Here is a 26,413-nt window from a genome sequence, read left to right on the forward strand (position 1 = left end):
TTGAGTTTAAGACTTAACACAAAAGGACAGAACAGAAGAGCTTTAGACACACTTCACTGCTGTGCAGCAAAAGAACAGTAAGTAATGGCCATTGTGACAATCTATACCTGATCTCTCAGCAAGGACCACGTGGAGAGTTAATTACTATGAGGAGACTGATTTCTGACTGCAATTATCAAAAATACCAGCAGACCAAGCATGCAATTTCCAGTTGTGTTTGGTGCAAGTTTGAGAAAGAAAACGGATCCATGTGCATTGATAGCTGCTTAGGAAGCATCCACAAAACAAACAAATTTGTCCTCTGCACTTAACCCACATATGACATCACAGTGGACAGCTATTATTTAGGAAGCTCTGCATGGGGGGTAGAACCTTACAAAGGGTACCTTGCAGGCAGAGGATTCAACCCAGTGACCTTTCAGTCACAAGTGCACTTTCCTAATCATTAGGCCACCACTGCCCATTATTGGGAGGGCAATAGAAAGGGACTGAGAACTTGAGCATTGTTCACTTTAATACATCCACTTTATGCCAAGTGCTTTCTCAGAGGAAAACAGACACATGATGGTGGCTCTGTCTACTGTCATTATGACCCACCATTATGTCATTATCACCACAGCATTGTTCCATAACACAGATAGCTTCCTATCCTATCCTATCCTATCCTATCCTAACCTATCCTATCCTATCAGGAAGCATCCCTCACACATCAAGTAAACACAATTACAGTAATAGTATGTGTTTCACTGCTACCCATGTGTCTACATTATCTTAAGACAGACACTTTGATAGAGAAGACCCTAAAAGTCCCTCCATGCGCACACAGTGAAAAACCTTTTTAACAAACAAATTGTTCAAGCATGATTTGTGACTGTCTTCTCATTATGGTAGTCAAGAGAAATACTTAAGATTTAGTGATGCTATTTCCACTGAATGTCCTAGTGCTGAAATCAGAACAAAGTACTATAAATATTCAAATGCAATGTTTTTGTGTCTTGATGGGCTGGTTTGGATATTACAAATAGATGTCAGCTAATAATTTAGAAACCAGCTCTTTTGAGTTAAAACCTTATGTTACTTAGTTGTAACAAAATAAGTGTTTCTGAAGAGACAGTCAAAGTAACTAAATTCCAATGCTGTTCCAACTTCATAACTATGTCAAGTCACAGGGGCCTTGAGCCCATCACAGGTTGGGGTACATCCTGGAGGGGATACCAGTCCACCACAGGGCACAAGGCTGGGTACAACCAGGAGGGAATACCAGTCCGCCACAGGGCAGAGGCTGGGGTACACCCTGGATGGGATGCCAGTCCAACACAGGGCACAAGGCCGGGTACAGCCAGGAGGGAATACCAGTCTGTCATTGGGCACATACATAGTCACACTCTACCAGCAATTTAGAGATGCCAGTTGACATAACCAGAATATCTAGAGCAAACCTACACAACCCAGGAAGAATATGCAAATTCCACACACACAGAGCAGAGGGATTCAAACCCACAACCCTGGAAGTTCGAGGCTACATTGGTACCCATATGAGTTAAAACTGTTCAAACATTTTAAAAATATCTCACCCTACAAAAAAATGACAGGCAACCAAAGACCACTGCCAACAGACCTTACAATGAAATCCCTAATAACCCAAGTATCAACATGGTGTCCCTTCCTGGAAAATACCTTCCCTCAAGTCCAGATGACAGATGAAGTAAGGAAGAAACAACTATTGCTACAATGAAAACAGGCAGGGTTTGGAAATCTGCCACCAGTGGGCTACCTGGCAAGGCAACTTACCTATGTGAAAAGGGCAATGCATTCTGGGATGGCTCAGGTCGGGGCTCTGAGTTGGGCGTAGCATCCGGCGTGGCCCTCTCATCGTCAGTGCCATTGATGCTCTCTGGGGTGAGGGGCGCCTGTACATCCCCTGTGGCTGACTCCTTCAAAGAGCAGCACAAATGAGGATTAATTAGAGAGACTTACCGGCGCAATTACCCAGTAATGAATCCTTACCACTGACAAACCATTCATTCTCACTGCAGATATTTCCCAGATTACACTCACACATAATTGCATGATAAAAGTAAAACCACAAAGCTTGGTTGGACTATCAATATCAAACTACTTCTGATCAAAATCAACTAAAATTAAGGGACAGTGATAATAAGCGATGTTTGCAAATAATTAACAGTACATTACTAGCTTAGACGTAACAATAGCTACTACCAAGGAAGACTCCCTGCAGACATGCCCATCTGTCACCTAAATGTTAGATACACCTGTTGACTGTTTCCTAAGGGTAGTATAAGATCAAGGGTAATTCAAAGGAAAACCTTTCTGATGTATTGTACCTGCCCCTCTGGATCGCTGTTACACTTGTTGTTGTTGTGGTTGTTTGTTGGATTTCTGAGCAGAACTTGGTGTCCCACCTACTGTACCTGACCTGTTTTCTGACCCGGGCCTGACTTTTGGAGTAAGGACTGTGGATTACGTTTCACATGTCAATGGACTTAGCCATCCTAGTACAGGATCTGCTCAGCAGCTGGACCTCTGAACTGATTCATTACAGTTCAGAATAACCCAAGGATTTATTCTCCCCTTAAAGCTGAGTTAAAACAACAGTTGATGACTTTTAAACTTCAAGTATTACATGGACAGGAATAAACCAAGCTGCAAGCAGATTCATCTCCGAAAAAAACCTCACAATCACGAATTGCATTATAGCCTCTATGCGAACGTTGAAATGTGATAGAAACACTGAATAGAATTTGTTACAGTTAAAACAGAATGAATTGGATTCTGCCTAATGTTCAGTATGAAATTATTATTATTATTAGCTTTTGGGATGCATCTTTTAGTTCCTTTATCCTGACCTGTTCAATGATATATTCATTCAGAAAAATGCCCTCGATGAACTCATGATTTACAATCAACCTGTCACCTAACTCTCCTGGTTGTCTGAAAACAGTCGTCCAAACATTGGTGCTAGTTTGTTATAGAATTTAGTGTCACTCATAACTAATTACGATTAATGTAAAAAAGGGTAACCCTGTACTAGATAAGGAGTATGGAAGATAGATGCACAGATGGTTAAAAATAGTACTTCATTTACAAGGTTTTTATCTAATCATTTATCAAGTTATTTATTACTAATTTGTCCTAAATAAATAAAATTATACATACTGTACCACAATACAGAAAGGTATACAGTATAATGCAACCATTCCTCCTCCATAACCATCTATCTAGAACAGGGTCACATTAAGCCTAGAACTAGTCCACTAGGCTTTATTCATATGCATCTGTGTATGTTTTGTAGGCCAGCCTTGGATGGTACAGAATGGAGCGTGGGACTGCACCTGAGATGGTGTGCTGGTCAGCTCCATTTTCTCCTGGGACTTCTCCTTGGCTAATCGCGCTGCCTCCTTGAACTCGGCGAACTTCTCAGCAAACTGCGAAGAGTCCCGCAGAATGCATGTACATTCACAGGTGTTTATGGTGGACAGATGGAAAACGTCGCCGGAGATTGTGAGCCGCCGGAGGGACTCTGGGTACACGCCAGGCATTCGTTATACAAATAACTAATACTCGCTAACGGTGACTCTTAATGTGATATGAGTTTCGTGAACCGAATCTGTGCATGATAAACCCAATTCTGGGAAGATTGGACTGTTATGTGCAATTTAATCCTCACATTGTGTTTATGAATCAGGTGCAGGGATACTCCAACTGGGAAAACAAAATATATCTTTTCAGAATGACTTTCTATTTACGCAACACAAACACCAATGGTTACAAATCCAAGCTTATTTCATAGAAACGAAGAACTGTGTTCAGGCCTAGAATGGAATATTTGTATCCCTTGAGACAGGCTCCCAGAAATGGCTTCTGCACTTTGCTACAGCAGTGTCTGAAGGAGCACACTACTCACACGACGAATGAAGTCTGGAAAAAATAGTGTTAATGGCTAAGATTGGCTTGCAAAGTAACTGCAGCAAATATAATGATGCTTTAATGTAAAACTGACATATGAATATGTTTTGATCACAGAGTAGCGGCTGCTGAAGTTATAGCCATATCAGCACATGCATATTCATAGAGAAAGAAGGTTTTCATCCAGCAAGTTGGCTTTTTCAGTTGTTGCATGTACATGGGATCCCGCTTGCGAGATAATGGCAACACAGCTGTCTGTTACTTAATCATGCTTTCATAAAGCTCGCCATGAATATGGGGGGGTGGTGGTAATGTAGGTCACATGACCCAGTAGTCATTGATAGTCTTAAAAAAATACCAAGTCGCAGTAGAATTTTTAACTAAACAGTCACTGGGGTTAGGGTTGTTCTCGCTGCCTGGGATTTTTTAAAATAGAGTTTAGTTTAAGTTCAGTTTAAGTCCCAGTTTAGTTCAGAATGACAGCTGTAGGCCAGTCACCATGGATATGGGACTCTGGCAAACAAAATAATGAATAAGGTACTCCAACGTTATAACGTTATAAAGGTTACAGCTATTGTCAATGGGTGTGAAATTGGAGGGCCAGTCTGATATTACTGCTGTCAAGCGACCAGCTGATCATCGAAGGCTCCTTTTTATTCTTCGGAAATGACTAGCAGTTGGTTAAGAGCTGGGTGTGGAGCTGAAATATGCTTTTATTTCGAGCGACTGCTTGCCGTTGCTGGCTGCACGCGGCGTGTCCGTGTGAGGGAGTAGGAGAGGCAGGCCGGTGCGTGTGCACACGGTGTGTCCGTGTGAGGGAGTAGGAGAGGCAGGCCGGTGCGTATGCACGTGGCCGTGGGCGCTCTTGCATAACTTTGAAATGCTTCGAAAGTAAAAGAAAGAGGCAGCCGCCTCCATTCACCCGGGCAGTGAATCACAGTGTAAGGGGAGGAGGAGGAGGAGGAAGGGGGGGTGGGTGCGGACGTCAGCCTCCCACACGCCGGGGATGGCGGCCACCCCCCTGCGAAAGCGAGGCCACCCACCTTCAGCAGATGATTCTCGGAGGAGAATCCCAGCCCATACACGGTGTTCGCCCGGCTGTCCGCCCACTGGCCGAACTTCTGTGACGTCTTGGTGAAAGTCATGTTGGGGGTGATGGTGCTGTTTATTATAGCCTGCGGAGATGAAGGCGGTCGCCCATTCAGGATGCTGCGGGAGCCCACCGGCTCCAGACACGTTTCACAGTGAAAGGCATGAGCACACTTACACTTCACCTCATCTCCACTTTTAGATGCGAGTAAATATCATCTTATAAATCATAAAAATGCACAAAATTCTGTAACAAGATCTGAAACAAAATCAATGTTATTGGTTCTTAGTTCTTAATCATTCCTAAATTATATTTTACCATATGAGAAATTAACCATATACATTTTGTCTTCATAAGAATATCTACCACGATATTTAGTGCGTGTGTGCGTGTGCATAGAAATGCTACTAACAATGTACGTACATATGTAAAAAAACATATATATAATGCATGTTTTTATATATCTCTATGTAATACTTCTGTATGCTTTACGTTACAAATAATACAATATTTTGACATGAATTACTGTTTCTGAAGAAGACATTATACATTTCTGCTATAAAATCTAAGATAGCTCTAAAAGTAAAACACAAAAGACACTCAGTCTCTGATGAATATTATTGGCTGTCCTGATCCCATACTGAGGACCTGCCCTTTAACTGAATCCATGCGACATACGTTTGCATGCCATTCTCTTAAGTACAGGCAGACGGCACTCAAACTCCGCCACTCGGACCAGGAGCAGGATATTGGAGGAATTGGACACAAAATCCTTCTTAAGTGTTCAGAATCCCCTCCGGTCTGTGGAGGGGAGGCAATATGCGCCTGAAGTTGGCAGCGTAAACCCAATTGGAAGGGGAGAGGAGGAGAGTGTGCGAAGCCAGGTGAGGCTGCAGAATCGCATCACTCCAGGCAGCCAGAGGGGTGTTAGGAACAGGGTGTCAACCTTCCTTCAAGGCTCCCTGAGTTTCAGCTTGAGCGGAGACGTGCCCCTGCCAAGGCGTAAAGCTGCTGATTATGTTCGAGCTCGAAGGCACCAGGCAGCCAAGCTATTAAGTGTTTCGAGTTTTGACCCGGCTGCCAGACTCTGCGAACCGGTGTCAGAGGCAGCAGCAGCAGTCAGTCAGTCAGGAACGCTCATTATGTAACGCTGTTCAAAAATGACTCATCAAGGACCCCTCAAGACAAAAATAATCATAGCATTATGCCAAACACACACACCCACGGACAGTTATTGTATCTGTTGCCAGCTGTGAAAAGCGTCTCTAAAATCTGCATAAGTTCCTGAATGCTAAACCTTAATTATTTGGGGAAATTTGTGTTTATGTAGGTGTGAGTATACAGTATCATCTCTGTGTTCACATATGTCTGCTTTTCCCCGACTTATGATGTGCTACAATCTCTCAAGTGCAGTAACTACATATTCACACATATACATATTTACATTTTCTACTTGACGGCTCATCTAATCCAAAGCGACAAACATAATAATAAAATAAATTACTCACACTAAACCCAGAGGAACCTTCTTTGTCTGCTTTTAGACAGATGTTTATCTGCCCTGTGACTAGGGTCTCTCCCTGCGTCGGTTGGGACACAGCCAAAGCTACCATCTGATTGACTAATAGTCATCTGCAAAGCTGTTTTCATGGGTGAACTCACTATGAACTCAGCATTACTCGAGATGACAAACATGGCGTGACCAAGAACTCTCAAGAACACACTGCACTCACTTGCAAACTCTCTCCTAGCACATGTCGCTTACCCTGTAAATTTCCTGCCTAGCACTGTCACAATCTGCTTCCACAACGTGCCGGTTCATCGGGAACACCGGGTACATCTTGTTCTTTATCTAATGAATTGTTCATATTTTACTCCTCCCATTTTTCTTCCACCGGTTATCCGAGCTCTTCTGAAATTCTTGACATTTGGTAAAGTGCTGACATTTGGCTAGCAGTAATGGTTTGGCAGGATATTGGCAGAACTTTTGTGTAACACCTACGCACAACATCAAGGTCATAGTGGCCCACATCATCAGTGTCTGAGTAAACGGCCAAGAGCTACAATCCTCTCATCTCTGTCACTCTGGGCAACCATTCATTCTTCAAGATACACAGAAAATCCACCCCTTCAAACCTCTACCCACCACAAACTTCAGCCCACGAGCTGATAGAGCTTCTGAGTTTTGCGCCTTGCACAACAGCTTAGTTCATGATTTTGTAAATCCTATAGACTTCTATGATATCTTTTTGATAACTACTGATGTTCCACTGTTTCTTATCTGTATGTGCGAGGGTGAGGAGGATGACATCCGGCTGTTGGTTTTCACCCACTGTGCCCTCCACACCTTGGATCTGGGCATCTGTTCTCCACCCCCCGCTCCCGCGCAGAGGGGGCCTTGCACACTTGCTGATAGAGACACAGCTCATTTCCACTTGACTTGGGCCAGAAGTCTCAGGACACATTTTCCAGGTTGTTTCCTACGCCCCCTAGTGGCCAAGTTCTGCGATAAAGGCCTTGCGTCAGCGAGTGGCACTGGCCCTGCTGGGAGAACGGGGGGTTAAAATGACGCGGCCCTGATCAGAGGCGGCCTCGCTTACGTGACACGCCGCCGGCAGAATGCTAAGCGGGGTGCTGGCGCGGCATCGGCACGCAGGCTCCGCACGAGAGCCATGACAGTTGTGGTGTTGGAGAGGAGGTGTGTGATGAGCAGATTTGTACTTCACTCTGGGGATGGGGGGGGGGGGCATTAACATCGGGAAGTGGGAATGGATACAGTCTAATCTGTCGTAATGGCACTGCTGCCAGCACATTCTCTGCAGCATCATGAACATGAAGAAATAAAAAGAGAACTGAAGTTCTGTGTGGTTCTGAATACAAAAAAGGAACCTGATATTGCTCAGCTCTACCTTCATGGTTTAAGAACAATAAAACATCCATCACTGGAAAATAACTATTGTGGCATTATGCTACCTTAAAAAACACAATTTTTTGACAGTTCTCGTATTGTAATATTTAAAGTGGGAAATGCCAGCTTGGGACATAGGAGCTATGACATCCAAACCTAGAGCTCCGACATCCAAACATAGAGCTACGGCATCCAAAGCTGGAGCTACAGCGTTCAAACCTAGTGCTATGGCATTCAAACCTAGAGCTACGCCATCCAAACATAGAGCTACGACATCCAAAGCTGGAGCTACAGCATTCAAACCTAGAGCTATGCCATCCAAACCTAGTGCTATGGCATCCAAACCTACAGCTACAACATTCAAACCTAGAGCTACACCATCCAAACCTAGAGCTACGACATCCAAAGCTGGAGCTACAGCATTCAAACCTAAAGCTACGTCATCCAAACCTAGTGCTATGGCATTCAAACCTAGAGCTACGACATCCAAAGCTGGAGCTACAGCATTCAAACCTAGAGCTATGGCATCCATACTTAGTTTGACTGGATGAAGCATATGTACTTGTGGGGCATTATTTGCAAATATATTTCAAAATTTGAAGAATGACATTCTTCAAGTATGACATTGGTGACATGAGTTATGTATTCAGCTGCCTTAAATTATAGCATACAGCCAAAAAAGCTCTTTCTGGTCTTTATACGTAAGACTGAAATCTTTACCTCAAGGAAAGAAAAGGAAGAAAAAATGACCTGCAAAAACCTGCTCCCCCAAAGTCATCACCAGCCTTTCCCGATGCCAGATACCTTGCTGCTGACTTTACCTTCTCCTAGTGTAAATTGATTCTCCTGGTCACAGATGGCCAGATCAATGTGAGTGTGGGCTTATTAGAACACCTGCAGAGAGTCGCCCAAGCCGTCCAGTTCGGAGAGATGAGAGCGATGACATAACGGGCAACCTAGTGCGGCTGATTAAGTACGACTGGCAGCTAAAGGCATCCCACCTACTGCTCCTGTTAGCAAATGTAACCACGGCTGTGTAGCTGCAGTCCATTCTGAGCTCTCTTTCAGGGCGATACTAACTAGCTTTCACATTATACTCTGGCGCATTTCCATCCATACCACCCCCACCACTGCTGAAGTCATTCTAAAAAAGTTACTGCGGTAACATGCGAAACTACAGTAAAAGCAACTCGTTTTGTGCAAAAGTTCCCACTACAACCCTAGATGAATTGTACAGAACAGAAGCTATTTCAGCCATATAACTGCAATCGGTGCTGGCGTGGACGCACACTATACAGACTGTAGCCAGAGGCAACTTTAAGCAAAAAGTATCTTTAGTAGTTCTTGCCATAGCAACCTGCTCATCTGTGCTCTATTAATGTCAGCAAGCAAATGATACAATGCTTATGTTAATGTTCTTTCTTAATAAATGAAATAAAAACAAAGGAGGTACTGAAGACAAATCAGTATTACTTATTCAGAAGTTCTGGAATCTTTACACAGAAATGGTAAAATTAAACATAGAACTGCCTTAGACAAAATGATTCACTGTTTGTTTTTCCATTAACAGAATCGATTTTTGCACAGGAAGGGCATCCCAGGTTAGCTACACTATGGTCCATGAGATAAATCCTCTGCACTGTATAACAAAATTCTTAAAACAAGAATTTTAAAAGGCAGGAAAAATAAGTTCAGTATAGTCTCTGTGTACTGAGATCTACTTATCGGGAAGCCGTCTAATCTGCAGAGATCAATGCACCATTTGTGCAATGCCTTTATATGCTTCTTTGCGAATTCTTGAAAGTTGTTTGTGTTTCTTCTCAACGGCATGCTTACCTCAACTCAGCTCAGCACACAGCCTGTTAAGTAATAAACTGTGGTATAGTATTTCTCAAAACTAGCTTACCTAGTTTCATGGCATGTGTTCAGTGGAAGTACTTTGCCAAGTGCAAGTACAAATAGAACACTGAGAAGAGACTTGCATATCAACATTAGCCTCTTCTGCTAGAGTACCCCTTTGAACACAGACTGATGCATGTTGTTTCATCACAGATGCAGAAAGAAGAGAACATTCTCTTTGGTCAGGACCACATAATCATTATTTTGACAGAACATTCCATAAACTGCATCAATAAAGGTACAAATGAAAATTGCATAATATACAGTATGTACAGTTTTCCATATATCTATATGTGATATATATGGATATAAGTGATTTGCAACCATTCATGTCTAAGGTTAAAATGAGGAACCTTGCTGGACATTTTCACAGGTTAAATTTCCAAGTAACTATTCTGCTCTAATTGAATCCATATGATTGAAGGGCTATGACTCAGACCCCAAGCAACATGCTCAGCGTTACATGTGCATGTCTCAGGGGAGAGTAAGATAGGATAAGCGAATACTAAGGAATTCCTATGTACCTGCATTTGGAATTACACAAACGGCAAATAAAGTATCTTTTACATTGTCATTCATAAACATTTATAAGTAGTAAACTTCACTAAGACTGTCAGTGTTATCCTTCTAATTTGTTGATTAATATATTTTTCATACTAGCATAATAGCTTTTGCTTTGGTCCACAACTGAAGCAAATGGCAGAACATGAATTAAACTCAGAATCACATCAACACAAATACTTGCTGCAAATGCACATTGAGATTTTACAAGTGATGAAGACTATATGTACAAGTGCCACTATGTTACATTTTCAATTTTAGCATCTGAATATAATTCCCCTGAAATAATGATTTTCTTTCTCTGGGTTGCACTGTGTGCTGTAATGGTGCCTTCAGAAACACATGACATACAACTGAACTATGGCCACAACACTGTGAAGTCATATTGTAAAACCCAGATCTTCGATTCTCCTTTCCTGAGCTGTCATTCTCGCTCCATTATCAATGGAAGCCAAGAGCTCTCCCTCACACTCACACTCAGCTTCCCTCATCTGGTATTTTAGTGACCCTGAAGGTGCTCAGACATTCCCTTCTGTGACATTACTGACTGTCCTGCCTTATCTATGCGTGCATTAGCACAGGAGAAGCACATTCTTCATAAGCATTCACAGCATTCAAACGCATTTGTTCCTTAATCGAAATGCATATTCTGACATACATAAGTTTACGTAACAGCTGGTGTAATGGCAGCAGTGTGAAAGGCAAAATGAAAAGCTGGATATTCCAGATCTCGTAACAGTATTGGCACAGGATGCAGCATTACCTTAGAGCCATCCAGGCTAATGATTCGGTAGACATTCCTTGTGCTGTCATAAAAATAGGAGACGGTCACTGCATGCTTGCTGGTGGGGACCCAGTTCTTTTTGGTGTTGGGGTCGATCTGGAAGACATGGGCACGGGTGCTGTAGATTGGCTGCTCCCTGGGAAATGGGAAAGAGGATCTGGGTAAGATCTGGAGGCCACAGCATGACGGTTTCCATCACAGACGCAGGGACTTCACAGACTGGATCACTGGCTTACACACCAATTTTATAATTAACAGTTTTCAAACTGCCCAGAGAAGAGTCTGTATGGGTATGTGTACCTCATGGCAGTGTTTCTCAGCCCAGGCTTTGGGGACCCTAGGACAGTTTTCCTCCCTTCCAGTTCCCAAGCAATCAAGAACACTGGAGGGAACAAAACTGTGGACTGTGGACTGTCTGGAGGTCCCTGAGGACTGGGCTGAGAAACACTGCACAGTGGCAATTCTTAGCGACAGCACTAAGACACAAAGATTAAAACCAGAATGAGAGGGCTTGTTCCTGCATTGCCACACTGGCGTCTGGGACACTAACCCCCCACTGTGGACTTCAGTGTTTCCCTGTACGATACAGGACTCAGGAGTGCCCCATGGTTACAAAGCCCGTACCCTAAGGGCTAGAGGAATGGTTAAGAAGGCAGCAGGGTGGCTCAGTGGCTTTCATTTTAGTTTCACACCTGGTTTTGGGATTTAAATCCTTCCTCTGCTCAGTGTAGTGCATGTATTTTATCCCAGGGTCACCGTCCAGAGACATGCAGACAGGTTAACTGGGGTCGCTAAATTGCCTATTGCCCTACAAAGGTAACACAGGTAACACAGTAACTGCGTATTTGATCAAAACAGTGCAAAAATTATTGCAACTACAAAGTCCAGGGCAAAACTGTCTTTTCTCTCACTTTCAGTGTCATTGCAGTACCTGTGTTTTGCCTCTGTAGGGCAGTATAGTGTGTGTGTGCCCCCCATCCAGTGTAACCCCCTGGCTGATGGCCTTTGCTGCCTGGGATCTGCACCAAGCTTCCTGTAACCCTGCTCAGGATAAGTGGGTAGATGGGGATAGTTACGTATAACCCAATACTATCAGGGAGCCAGCAGAAAAGCGTCTTTTCTTCCCTTGACGCTATGCTTTTATTAGCTACTTCTTTGTGTCAGCCTGTGAAAAAGCTTTCCTTTCCTAAACATCATAAAATCAGTCTTATTTCCAAGTTGCCTATGAGTCTCCCACGGTCCATTTGGATGTAACCATAACAACGGGCAGTACAGTCAGCAATATGAATTATGACATCTTTATTCCTGTGACTGTATGTTGCTATTGTACACTATAAAGAACCGGAGTATTTGTTCAGATAAAAGTGACATGTACTGTAATATAGTTATAAATAAATGAAAGCCTGCACCATTAAAATTTCTCACAGCCTGTAGTGTGAAAAAAGACCTTTTTCAACCAGTGACTTGGACAGACATTATTATTAATATAGCAGATTCAGCAGTCAGACTGAAACACACTGTCAGATTCGAATCTTCCCCCCCATACCGCAACAGAAGTGACAGTTTGTTCCACAGCTGTGGGACCCCTTTTCTAAACTGTCAAATGACACAGCTCATAGTGAAGGTGTGATGTGAGCTTTAGCGATTAGCTTGGGAGAGAAATATAGCTGAACGAGTCACTAAGGTAGCTCATTCTGGCATTCATTAAAGACGCATATTTACACACACACTCACATTTCTCACACACTGTAGTCATTCATACTGCATCTAGCTCCACTTTTACTGTAAACTTCGTTACAAAGGAGCACTGGCACACTTAGAAACATGTAAATGAGAATGTATATAATGGATTCAAAGTCTTAATCCAAGTAACGGTATAGCACTATCAACTAGACGCAAGACCAATAACATAGAACTCAGGAAGAAGACGACAGTGGACAGAGAATGTGCATCATTCATTGTGGCATTTTTATTAAATTAAAAACCGTTGCACTGTGCACCATCGAGCGTATTGTACAACGTTTCCTAAACACTGCAGTTTCCCCAAGACCCCAGATCCCGTTGTACTTCACATGGACCTTAAGGCAAAGTACAACGCAAGCTATGCTACCCAGGAAAAATACACAGCTAGAAGCAAATCAGTAAACGCCAAAATCTCGGGTTAAGGTCGCATTGGTGATGACGACAGAATGCGAGCGAGGCTGTGGTGGCAAGTGGCATTTTCAGCAGCCAGACTTCACTCATTCTCCTCACAGATCTTGACCAATCAGCGTACTCAGGCCATACACCGTCCCGAAGAGCTGCAGTCATCCTTGCTCTGTGACGGCACTGAGAGGAGTGAGGAATTGTGCACTGCAGAGAGCCAACAGAGCTCTCGCTCTGCTCTGGGGGCTGACGCTCTTTGAACAATTTCAAAGGTGCCACGCATAATTGAAATTGCAGTTCAATAGCATTGGGCACTTTAAGAAAACACCCCCCCCCCACCCAGAAAGAAGGAGAGGGCTATGAAGGACCCCAGAAAATTGTTTAATTTCTCCAGGGCCATCGAATTCCTCTTCCTGAGTTAAGGCCAAAGAACATTACTCCTTCTTCCTTATTCAAACTGTCCATCTATCCATCCATTTTCTGTAATTGCTTGGCTTAGTCAGGGTTGTGGGGGGTCTGAAACCTATGGGCACAAGGCAGGGAATATCCCAGAATGGGACACCATGCACTCACACACCATTCACTTATACATGCACACCTACAGCAATTTGGTAACTGCAATTAACCTCAGCATGTTTCTGGACTGTGGGGGGTAACCGTAGTACCCACAGGAAATCCCACAATGACACTAGGACAACATGCAAATTCTCCAACGCTGGCCCCAGGGGTGTGAGGCAACAGTGCTAACAACTTTGCCTGGCCTGCTATCCTGACCAGGATAGGCCACTACAATATGGATGGATAGACAGAAGGATGGATGGACGGATGGATAGATGGATGGATGGCGATAAAAGCAAAGTCTACATTGATTGTACAGATTCCACATAAGAGCTTACATAGATCACCTATAACCATCCATCCACTGATCAATTGATCGAACCATCCATCCATCCAGCCATTTCCTGCCGCTAATCCGGGGCTGGGTTGTGAGGACAGCAGTCTAAACAGGGATGCCAAGACCTCCCTCTCCCCCAGCCACCTCCTCCAGCTCCACTGGGGGAATCCCAAGGTGTTCCCAGGCCAGCCGAGAGATATGATCTCTCCAGCGTGTCCTGGGTCTGCCCCAGGGTCTCCTCCTGGATGGACATGCCGAAACACCTCCCCAGGGAGCCGTCCAGGAGGCATCCTAGATTGATTAACAGACTGCCACAACTGGCTCCTTTCAGTGCGGAGGAGCAGCGGCTCTACCTTGAGCCCCTCCTGAATGTCTGAGCTCCTCACCCTATCCCTAAGGCTGAGCCCAGACACCCTGCGGAGGAAACTCATTTCTGCTGCTTGTATCTCATTTTTTCTGTCATTACCCAAAGCTCATGACCATACATAGATCGACAGGTAAATCTCGGGGTCTTGTTCACCTATACCCATTTAATTCTATTGAAAACGGAATTTAATATGACAGTGTCTGTTTCCACCTATTTCTTCACCTCTCTGCAGCTTGCTGCAGGTCACACTCAGATAAATATGCATAAAGCGAATCTGGCCTGAATTAAGAACCTGAATGACATCCAGGCACTTCAGCTGAGCACAGAAGGCTCCGCACTCCTAGTTCACCTCAGGATAAGGAAACAAACAGCATGTGACACATCGGCAGAGTCAAGTTGTTCATCTGCGACGGCTCCATGAGCCCATAGCATACCACTTGTCAAAGAGGGCTTTATACAATCAACTGGGACCAAATGAACTCACTTACTGTGGTCCACAATACTAAGAGTATAGGCCCAGATAACACACAGCTTACTGGTGCTTATCTCTGCTGCGGAAAGTTAATTGTTCCCTTGTCAGCACGCAATAACAAGCCAGCCCAATCTTTTGCAATATACCGCAGTATAATTTAAGTTTATTCAAATAGAAAGAAGAATTGAGAAAGAAAAATTCAACAGAAGGCTATACCAAATTACCAGCCACAGCATCACGGCTTCAGACTTAAGCTGTTCATAAACTGCATGCCAATACTGAAATTGGAGATTAATGTATAAAAAAATGAATTACTGTGCAAATATTAAAACACACAAGCATCTAAGCAGACCTTCCATGTTCACCTACAGAAAACAAAAACCTATGCTATATTCAGATATACTATATAATGACAAAGTAGCTATTTAACATCTGAAATCATATAGTCTGTATGTGGAATATTCTGTGCATGCCCTTTGCTGCTGGGATCCAGACCCACAATCATATAGTCTGTATGTGGAATATTCTGTGCATGCCCTTTGCTGCTGGGATCCAGACCCACAATCATATAGTCTGTATGTGGAATATTCTGTGCATGCCCTTTGCTGCTGGGATCCAGACCCACAATCATATAGTCTGTATGTGGAGTATTCTGTGCATGCCCTTTGCTGCTGGGATCCAGACCCACAATCATATAGTCTGTATGTGGAGTATTCTGTGCATGCCCTTTGCTGCTGGGATCCAGACCCACATACTCCTGCTAATCTCTGTCTCTTAACAATTTCTACCCAGTTACAGAAACTGTTTATATTTACAATATATAGCAATTGCTCCGGCGTGCCGCTAATAACGTGCTCTTATTGGAATCCTTATTGGTACAAAATCAGTGCAAACTCTGTCCCAAGAACAAGCCCTAAAAGATAATCCTGAGAAATGGTTTCCGTCTCGCAGCTTCACCATATCCTTCAGATACCTACGAAGGCACCAGCTACATTTAGGAACTGTGGAGTGAAAATATATTAAGAAAAACTGTCAAAAGAAGGACTGTTTAGACCTTATTCTACTTAAGAGCCCATACATTGTATAGGGTTTGTATCTCGGGTGCATCTTTGGCTAATTTCTATCATACAGTCCAGTCTCTAAAGGCAGGGCATGTACTGTGTGTCAAAGACTATAATACTGTGCAAATGTCTTAGATTGCTACAGTAATGACATTTACATTGTCTATGTCCATGTAAAACTATGCTTTTATGTCTGTCAAAGTGTGTCAGCTTACCATTTCAAAACCTCTCATCAAGTCTCTGAGTTACTATGAAACACACCCATGTATTTGTTGAGCTCAACCACTAGCACACCTTCTTTGGCTAATTAATACCTCATCGAGCGATTTAGCTAATGAGACGAGAGAGGGGTAGCTCTGGGAACCAAAAGCTGTTCTTTTAGTCATACAGCAAGATATCTGTAACTGTGGCAATTCATATTCTTCTTTATTGTATGTTTATTTGAATATATTATTGTAATGTTAAATATTTTAGACAAACTATATATAAATGCATACACACACACACACACACACACACACAGACCTGTACTCATATCGTTGTGGGGGCGTCCATTCATTTATATGGGCATAACCCTAATTCCAACCATAACAACCGTAACCCCTACCCGCCCCAACTTTAACCATAAATAACCAAACAAAATACATGACTTTCGGCATTTTTAGTTTTTAGATTTCAATCGCAGGTTTTTAAAATTGAGTTTTGAAAAAGTGGTCCCCACAACATAGAAGTAGCAGGTTTTTTATCGCGATGTGGGGACATTTGGTCCCCCTATAATATAATATACATAACACCCCCCCCCACACACACATACACACACACATAGAACTTTAAACCTAATTTTCTTTGCTTGCCTAAGCTTTTCACACAGTACTGTAGGTTCCTCTCAGTGCCTTGATTTTACAGCCTTCTGATGTGGGTTGGCCCCTCCCGTCCACGATAACGCTCTCCAAGGACACAGCTAAGTGCCCAGAACACGTCCTTCAGGCACCTTCAGCCATCCATCTAGCTGGCTGCTGCAGAGGGAATGCCGCATGGCATCATTTACAATGCGAATTACATTCCATCTGGGGAAACGTGACAGCATCTCACAGCTGTACTCTGTGAAGAGAATTACACCAACAAGGGCGCCATTCAAAAAACGATCAAAATGCACTGGATGCAAAAAGATCACATAGAAGTATTCTGGATGAAGATCCCATATGATGCTGCCACAACAAAACATTTGTTTTGGTGTTAGATCTTATGTTTCTTGTTTGTCATCTTCAGATATATACTGTATATGAAGATATATATGTATATATACACCATTGAGTCAGAACATTGTGACCACCCCAAAGTAAGGCAAATATTGTCAGTTATCTTGTAAAATGGGTAAAAGGTCTGGGATATATTAGAAGCTAACATCCAGTGTTCCTATCTGACATGTTCAATGCAGATGAAATGGTCAGGGATAAAGATCTGAGTGACTTTGACAAAGGGCCAAATGATTATGGCGAAACGACTGTGTCAGAGCATCTCCAAAACAGCAAGGCTTGTGGGGTGATCATGGTCAGCCGTGATGAGTACCTACGGAGAACGCTTAGAGGAATGAAAAACCACAAACCGCTGACAGGGTGTTGGGTGGAAAAGCCTCATCGATGCGAGATGTGAATGAAGGCTCTCCTGTGTGGTACAAACCAACAGAAGGGCTACTGTGGCACAAATGACAGATCATTTTGTTGATGATCACGGGAGTAATCTGTCATGACAGACAGGGCATCGAGTGCTGTTTTTGCTAGACAGTCAACATTATTCACATCATGTGGGGGCGGCCATACTGTTTTGCCTCATTCTTGTATAATATTATATATACAAACATATTGCACATGACAATAGACCTGATTTGCCAGATCTTATATAATCTGACTTTATAATATTAACACCAGACTAGCAGGGATCTAATGGTTTCTAATTGAGCAATTCAGATAAGTACCTTTCGCTAATTTCTTCCTCCCCCCGGGCCATTTATTGGGCTATCCGTCACCTCCGCTGTAAGGATACTGAAGCAAGTGGGAGGCGAGTGAGGAAGGAAGTGAGAACGCGCAGCCAAGTGTAAGGCGTCAGCGTGCCGGAGAACGCCATGCCGTGCTAACTGGTGGAGACACAGAGCTTTACTGCAGCATTACTCTGGAGTTACTCAGCATCACATTCACAATTATTATACAGCTACAACAAAAAAGCACACAGACTGGGTTTCCAAATGCCTCCACAAAGTCAATGAATCATTCAGTTAGTGTAGAGCAGTGTTTCTCAATCGGTTCCTCAGAGACCAGCAGACAGTGAACGTTTTTGCTCCTACCAAGAGCTGGGAGGAAGCAAAAATATGGACCGTCTGTGCATCCTTCAGGACCAGCTTGGGAAACAGTGGTGCAGTGTCCTACTCTTTTTTTTTTTTCTTCAACTCTACTTCACCTTTGTTTGAACTTGGTCATTGGCATTTAATTAATTAAGAATATCACAAAAGCACCAGCTGTGACCCAGGACTGAGTAATTTGTTACTGGATGGATGGGAAGTGTTAGAATTTAAACAACAGAAGATGAACTATTCTTTTTAACATCACTCTGGCACGGGACGCATGTCTGGGGGCTTCTTGTTGTCTGGTGGCTCCAACGGCTCATGGACACAGCACATAAATATCACCACCATTAGCTCTCTATCTCTCCATTTCTGCATTTCACATCATCTTTATCTGATCATATGCTGTGGAGAATGGAATAGGTGCCTACTCGCTTTTTGTACTGAAGAAATAACTCAATCTATAAAGAGGCAGTATCAGAACACAGTAGATATTTAAAATCAGCATGAAAGAAATGAAAGTAATTTTTATGTATTCTCTCTGTTTATTTGAAGTTGAAATGTAATCACTGGTTTGAAGCTTGAGGTGTTCGTTCCTACATTCATGCTGTAGTTCTATCTTATGGCCAGCAGATGGAGGTGCCCTCAGGCCAAAAACCTCCATCTCCTGAATATTGACTGAATCGGAATCAAGGGTGCGGCATATTCAGCTACTGCGTGATCATTTTTTTTAGTTTTTGTTTTCTACATGTACTATGGAGTGTTTTACCTCTTAGAGCCGACTTACCTCGACTGCACAGAAACTCATTTGTAGTGCTGGGCGTTTTCTGTGAAGAACTGTGCTTAGAACTTAGTAAAAAAGGTACAAAACTGCTCCTTTTGAAAAAATGTTAACAATGGGATCAAAGCAATTTGCTGAAAGCTCTTTATACAAAACTATAAGAACATAAGAAATTTACAAACGAGAGGAGGCCATTCAGCCTATCAAGCTCGTTTGGGGAGAACTTAATTGCTCAATAAAGCTCTATAAAATCAATGAAGAATTTAGACTATAATAAAATAATTAATAATTTTAATAAATTTGTTACTATGTTAATATTATTACAGATACAAAAAAATAATGATATGAATTTAAAAAACTGCAGACGAGTGATAAACATTCGGTAACCCCAATTGCTCCAGGACACTGTCTGGCCTTGTTCTCTGATCCTTGCGTGTGTGTGGCTTTGGATAAAAGCTCCCACAGAATCAGGGTTACCCAGTTCCAGTCCTGGAGGGCCAGAATCCAACACAGATTGCAGATTTCCCTGCTCAAACATCTCTAACTCAGCTAATTTCCAGGTTTAGTACAGTAGGTGTGTCTGGGCAGGGGAATCTGCAAACTGGCCCTCCAGGACTGGAACAGGGGAACCCTGCACTAAATAAATGCTAATTGTAACATTTGCTGAGCTCTTTTCTGAAACATAGCACTCGATTCCACCACACTCCTTAACTGCTGATGTGCCCGGCAGCCTCCACTGACTTCTTTCTGCCTTTAGGTAAAACTATCAGGTCATTATAAGTGAGGTTGTTTTTTACTATTTATAAAGATCTGCCACATTGATCTGAGCTGAGTCGGTCGGCCTCCAAACACCCAAACCAAATTCGATCTAAACCGAGGTCAATAAAGGTACATTTACATGCAAGATGTTTTCGTGTGTCTGGTCTCTTCTGCTAACGGTCTGCATGTATATGCATGACTTTTCCTTCATAGTAATGGACTAAATGCGTTGCAGTTAATCCACAGAGGTAATCTGGGGGAGAAACATGGAATTTTATTGTGTCTGTATGTTATAAGTTGGCGACATACAAACTGATTTGTAGTGCGACTGGATCTGTTATTATGCAGTATTATAAGATAAGATAAGACAGATCTTTATTGTTACTATTGCAGAAACAGTGAAAAAACTTATTAACCAACTGCTCTCTCTCTCTCTATGTGTGTGTGTGCATGTGTGTGTCTGTTTCCCCAAAACCACTTATATGTAGTATAGGATCAAGATGAGCCTGCAGTCACTCTCAGGTGCCTGTACATAGGATGCTAGTCCATCACAGGGAACAAATACTATACATCAACCACCTGCATTTGGCCCATAGGGGGAAACCGGAGAACATGCAAACTCGACAGACCAATCACACCCACACCCCTCATGATTCCAGACGACACAAGAACACAATGCTAAGCTTTTTAAAGGGTAAGATTTTTTGCTCAGGGATTTGCTCAGAAACAGCAAATTGAGATGATTATGCTTGCCATTGAACAGCTGAATCACTTCCTCTCTGATGGTCTGCTACAAATGGTTTTTGTAACATTACAGATGCAGCGTACAGAGGGAAAATGGTACATTCAATGGACAGGTGACTCAAGAAGATGTTGGAAATACTGCAATCATCTGAGCAACCAATAAAAGCAGCACTTACACTCTTTAGTCACTAGTTATAAACCCAATGAGGAAGCAAAATATATTTAAAAAATTCTAAATACGAATCAGTTATTGGTCACGTAAGATGTTCTACAACTTCTGCATTTTACATACAAATAAATAAGCTATCCCAAGATGCACTGGGTATGAAGGCAGGGGACACACTGAACAGGATGCCAATCTATCAAAGGGCACACATCACTCCAGACTCAGTACTAGATGAGCAGGTATGGAAAATGGATAGATCGGACGTCTTACACTTAGGGTGTTTTTATTTTGATGTATCACACTCTGACATCCAAAAACCACAACAACGATAGCTGCACTGAAAGATAAGTTAATAAGTAGCATTGTTTGAAGAATAAGCATTATAAATGACAATGACGCCAAAGGAACAATATGCCAGGATTGCAGAAACAATACACCTATCTGCACGGAGGATTGGTCAGAGCAGCTGGGTATAATTAGCCTAAATGGAATACCTAACCCCCCCCCCACTGTCTCGCTCCAACTCTGTGAACAGATGTCCCATGACATCGGACGCTGCTGTGGAAAAAGCCCCAGCCCTCTGCTTTTTGGGCAGAGAGTGTCTGAGGAAACCAAAGCCAGGAGAACTGCTCCTAATTTGGCAGAGATGTGGAGGGAAGAGGGTCGAAGAGAAACTGGCCTAACTGGCATGTGGGAGGGAGTGCAGAGATAAAGATGGAATTCTGCATGTGGAAGCAGGGGAGAGAGAGAGAGAGAGAGAAGGAGAGAGGGGAGAGATATGCAAATTTCACTTGGGTGTTCTAGTGTATTTAAAGAAGTAGAACAATGCAGATATCCGCAGAGGGAAGAGATATTCAAAAGCCATTTCATTTTAAAGTACCTTCAAATGCTCAGGGTTTTAGAAAATTTATGTGAAAAGGGTTAGGTTTAGGGATCGATCCTCCAAACGGAAGGGAACTCCATCTTCGCAAGACCCATGGTTGGACTCAGTGTGTAATGATTAAAGTCCTTCAGCTCTGTTCCAACCTTGCATTACTATGCATAAAATAATGCTCCACTGGATTCCAGCAACCCCTTGCCAGAGTTAGTCTGAAGGTCAGCCTTGCAAAGTCCAGGAGCTTTTCATAATTAGACCTCAGATGGTGAAAATCAAGTGATAAAAGGAAGTATCCAGTATACTAAGGAATGGTTGCCTGACATGCAGGTATGGGCAACTGGACAACAAAGTGTCTGCACTTCACACAGAAGGGCACAAAACCTTTGAGCTGTCAGAAATTTGGCAAGTGCCCCTGTCTTTTGTTTTGCTCACTTTTGTTTAGATGACAGTTAATCTGGTGCTTTTGGTCTCCTGGTGAAAAAAAAAACTTTCCCGTTTCGTTTGCCAGATAAGGCTAAGAAGAAGGAAAAACTAAGGTTATTAACATTTTCGCTAGGAAACGTTTCTCGTCACTGGTGTAGTCATTAGCTACCCACACAGGAACAGAAATAACTACACAATTAGCTACTCAAACTAAACTAAGAAATCATCTTACGTCAGAGGATATATAGTACTGATCCCCCACCTTCTTTACAGACATATATCAATGGCTCTGTGCTGTAGAACAAAGCAAGACTAAGAATGTAGCAGCTCAAACTAGCCCGACTATAGTATCCTCACTCACTGCAAGGTATCGCCCGACTATAGTATCCTCACTCACTGCAAGGTATCGCCCGACTACAGTATCCTCACTCACTGCAAGGTATCGCCCGACTATAGTATCCTCACTCACTGCAAGGTATCGCCCGACTACAGTATCCTCACTCACTGCAAGGTATCGCCCGACTACAGTATCCTCACTCACTGCAAGGTATCGCCCGACTATAGTATCCTCACTCACTTCAAGGTATCTCCCGACTATAGTATCCTCACTCACTGCAAGGTATCGCCCGACTATAGTATCCTCACTCACTGCAAGGTATCGCCCGACTATAGTATCCTCACTCACTGCAAGGTATCGCCCGACTATAGTATCCTCACTCACTGCAAGGTATCGCCCGACTATAGTATCCTCACTCACTGCAAGGTATCGCCCGACTATAGTATCCTCACTCACTGCAAGGTATCGCCCGACTATAGTATCCTCACTCACTGCAAGGTATCGCCCGACTATAGTATCCTCACTCACTGCAAGGTATCGCCCGACTATAGTATCCTCACTCACTTCAAGGTATCGCCCGACTATAGTATCCTCACTCACTGCAAGGTATCGCCCGACTATAGTATCCTCACTCACTGCAAGGTATCGCCCGACTATAGTATCCTCACTCACTGCAAGGTATCGCCCGACTATAGTATCCTCACTCACTGCAAGGTATCGCCCTACTCCTACACAGCATTTGCATGGCATGCTGACCTGTGCCGAGCCTCATGCTTCTGATGATCACATTGTTCCTGCAGACCTTCTAATCCATAATTTCTCCCCAACCTCTTTTTGGAATGGCTATACCAATTAATGTCATGTGATGTCAAATGCAGTGCCCTTAAGTCTTTTGCGATGGAATATATTAGGAAGGAATGGAAAGTTGCCCTTACCCATCAAAGGCCTAGGAATGAATAGGTAACTTGTAATGTAAACCTCTACTGTTACTTATCGTAGATGAATGATATTTGGCCACAGCCTGCGATGTGAAGATCTTCTAGATTAAATATACAATATAATATAGTCTGTAAAGCATAATGCACAAAACAAGTACATAACAGCGTTTGATTTACAATTTATCTTTCGGTTTAATTGACCTCGGGTAAACGGTCACTTCTAGAGGCCACTAATAAATAAATAAATATAATAAAATAATCTCCTGATGGCGAGCAGCTTCACCTGGTTTAGGCAGAACCAAAGCAGCGTCACACACTGTTATTATAAACATGAGAGAGAACCAAACCATGGCTGTAAGTGGCAAAGCCATGCTCTCTCTCCTCAGCAAGTGACCCTTAGGTCGCTAGTAAAACCGACTGATGAGTACAGTGCACCATTAGGTATCGGGGCAACTGGAGGGCGGGGTCAGCTTTGTTATAGGTTCAGAAGTCTAATAATTGACAGAAGGCAGACAGAGATGCCTGAAAGAGAGAGTTCAGGTTTGCTGCTCTGCTGAAATGCAGCACTGTGTGGGACGCTCGCTCAGCTAAATCACACATACACACGACAGACAGAAACTAGAATGTGTCCTTTCACAATTTACCACTAAATAATGAAGATGACCTCTGCTCATACACAATATATCAAAAGTGCTCTCTAACGCCGCAACATAACAATGTCATGCTATTTGAAAGGACAGCATTCAAATATTTCAGTTTTGTCATAAATCCACCCCTCCAGCTTCCATTCAGAATTTTTTTCAGTTTTGAATATTTAAAGGCAGCTGTGAAAGCTCATACCAAGTCTTGATCTTTGCAAGTATGGCTTGACAGCACAATCGCTGAGTGATCAAAACCTTATCAAATATCAATTATTACGAGTTCTATTTGGTCCGATAATAGTTCCATTGTGAAGGACACAGCAGCTTGTTCTTGCAATGTAGTGCATTTCATGGATTACATTTTATTGTTAAAACAAATTGCACCTTTTGAATAAGTCAGTCTCTTCACTGCTATCAGTATCAGAGTGATGGAATCCATTCAGAAGAATCAGAAATTATTTTCTATATTGCTGGTAGTTTTCGTTTTCATTCCTTCCTCTTACGTTTTCATTTTCCACCTTCCTCTGCTGCATCTGTAACATTTCATGATTTCCACGTGAAGTTAGCAGAAGTCTTTTTTATTGCCAGGGAGCAGTAGTATAACTGCTTACTTTACGTTTTATTAGCCGGTGTTCTGACGAGTTGAGCTACTTATCGAAAAGTACTGTCGGGCCTTTCTGTGCATGTGCAGTTCACGTTTTAAGGATTAGGGTTAGGTTTTAGGGGTTAGGGTTAGGGTAAGGGTTTCAGGGGTTTTTTGGGGGTTAGGGTTAGGACTATTGATTAGCACTATGGTAGCCTAACTTGACAAAGTAGCTGAACTCATCAGAACACAGGTCAGGAACACATCTTTGAAGTTTATGGTTTTTATAAGGACCTGAACTACTCACAGCGGCTACACAGATGGCATGTCGGCCTTAGCGTCTTGTGAAGTGCTTTCAACTGCAGCATATGCCATGTTCAGCCAGCTCGGTATGTGTGTGTTAACCAGCGCGAATGTGTTCAGCGACTATTGAAAGGAGGGGAGGGGCTGCGTCAGTGTGTGCGTGTGCGTGTGTGTGTGCGTGTGCGTGTGCGTGTGTGTGTGCGTGCCTGCGTGTAGCGGTGCTGTGTGAAGTGTGGTGTCAGCTATATCTTCCGTTTCTGATCTTTCGCGGTACATTCTTAGCGGTGCAGCAGTGAAAAAGATCCCCCCTTAAACAGTTTCCAGCTGCGCCACTTTCTGAACGTTGTTTAGGCTGTTTAAACCGGTACTGCGGTATAAGAAAAATTCATATCATAACAATAAGAAAAAACGGTTTTCGGTGTGAACCGGTATACTGCCCAACACTAGTTTGCCTATTGAGAAACAGCGGAACCTCAGGCCTTTGAATGTTCTCTCCAAGTCACGTGGGCCTCCTCCTGCAGTACAAATACACTGAGCAATAAGGCTAACTGGCATATTGCTAAAGTGTTGAGAATCTCTGTTGGGCCCTTGGAAAAGTCCCTTAACCCCCCGAAATGCTCCAGGCGTACCTCAAACTTCACTCACAACTGTATATATGTGTCTGTATATCTCAAAAAAGAGAATTGTAATGTAACTGTACCTGGAATTGTGCAAATGGCAAAAAAGCATCATTCCATTTAATTGCACTGCAAAATGTCACTGTTTCTTGAACTGAGACTTAGACTGTATGAGACCTGTTTCAGGCAAGCACCCCCACAGTTTCTGCGTGCAAAATTTTCTGCCATGATATAGATCTGTGGGTAATGTCTAGAGAACAAAGCCATGTAGGTTCCTGGTCCATCTCAAACAATTCTGGATGGTGTCGCCAAATACTACAGGATTCCGACGCCAGCATCCAAAATTCAGACATTCAACTGAAACATGGTTTTCTCACAAGATCTGACTTAAATATATCTGGGAACAATTATTCAAACCCATTCCCATATCTACCATTGAGGGCGCCAAGGTCACATCCTTAGTATTTTTACTGGGGTATTCTATTGAATCATGTGCTGAGAATAAAGCTGATTGAGTAATCATTTGTCAGCATAATAATGTTGGACTGAAGCAAAAACACGAGATAAAAATTCAGAATTTATTCTGTAGTCTTAAAAAATGTTCTCGGCAGAGTACCCCCCCCCCCCCCCCCCCTAGGATGGGGTAACACGTTTGACCTTTGTATTTTAAAAATCCTGACTACGGCCCTCTTCAGCCCCAATTATCACTAATGGTAACCTACAGTAGCACATTGGGCAGGTACACTGAAATTACACACTCCTAGAAGATTAAGGAATGCATCTGACTTTACAGTAAG

The 26,413-nt window shown here is 42.9% G+C and overlaps 1 protein-coding gene across 8 annotated transcripts in view; it reads right to left on the reverse strand.

Annotated features, from left to right (window-relative positions):
* The window catches only part of LOC111849875 (homer scaffold protein 1), a 60,386-nt gene that overhangs the window by 22,979 nt on the left and 10,994 nt on the right, over positions 1 to 26,413 (reverse strand). For all 8 annotated transcript variants that reach the window (XR_002839652.2, XR_002839653.1, XR_002839651.1 and 5 more), the window contains 4 exons: positions 11,149 to 11,305; positions 4,971 to 5,102; positions 3,354 to 3,446; positions 1,792 to 1,934 (listed from right to left, as the gene is read on the reverse strand). Coding sequence is in view for 3 of the 8 variants with exons in the window: in XM_023823158.1 (XP_023678926.1) it covers positions 1,792 to 1,934; positions 3,354 to 3,446; positions 4,971 to 5,102; positions 11,149 to 11,305 (525 nt within the window). In the remaining 5 variants the exon portion in view is untranslated. The remainder of the gene's footprint in view (positions 1 to 1,791; positions 1,935 to 3,353; positions 3,447 to 4,970; positions 5,103 to 11,148; positions 11,306 to 26,413) is intronic.

This window comes from Paramormyrops kingsleyae, chromosome 7 (genome assembly GCF_048594095.1).
Source record: "Paramormyrops kingsleyae isolate MSU_618 chromosome 7, PKINGS_0.4, whole genome shotgun sequence".
Taxonomy (NCBI): Eukaryota; Metazoa; Chordata; class Actinopteri; order Osteoglossiformes; family Mormyridae; genus Paramormyrops; species Paramormyrops kingsleyae.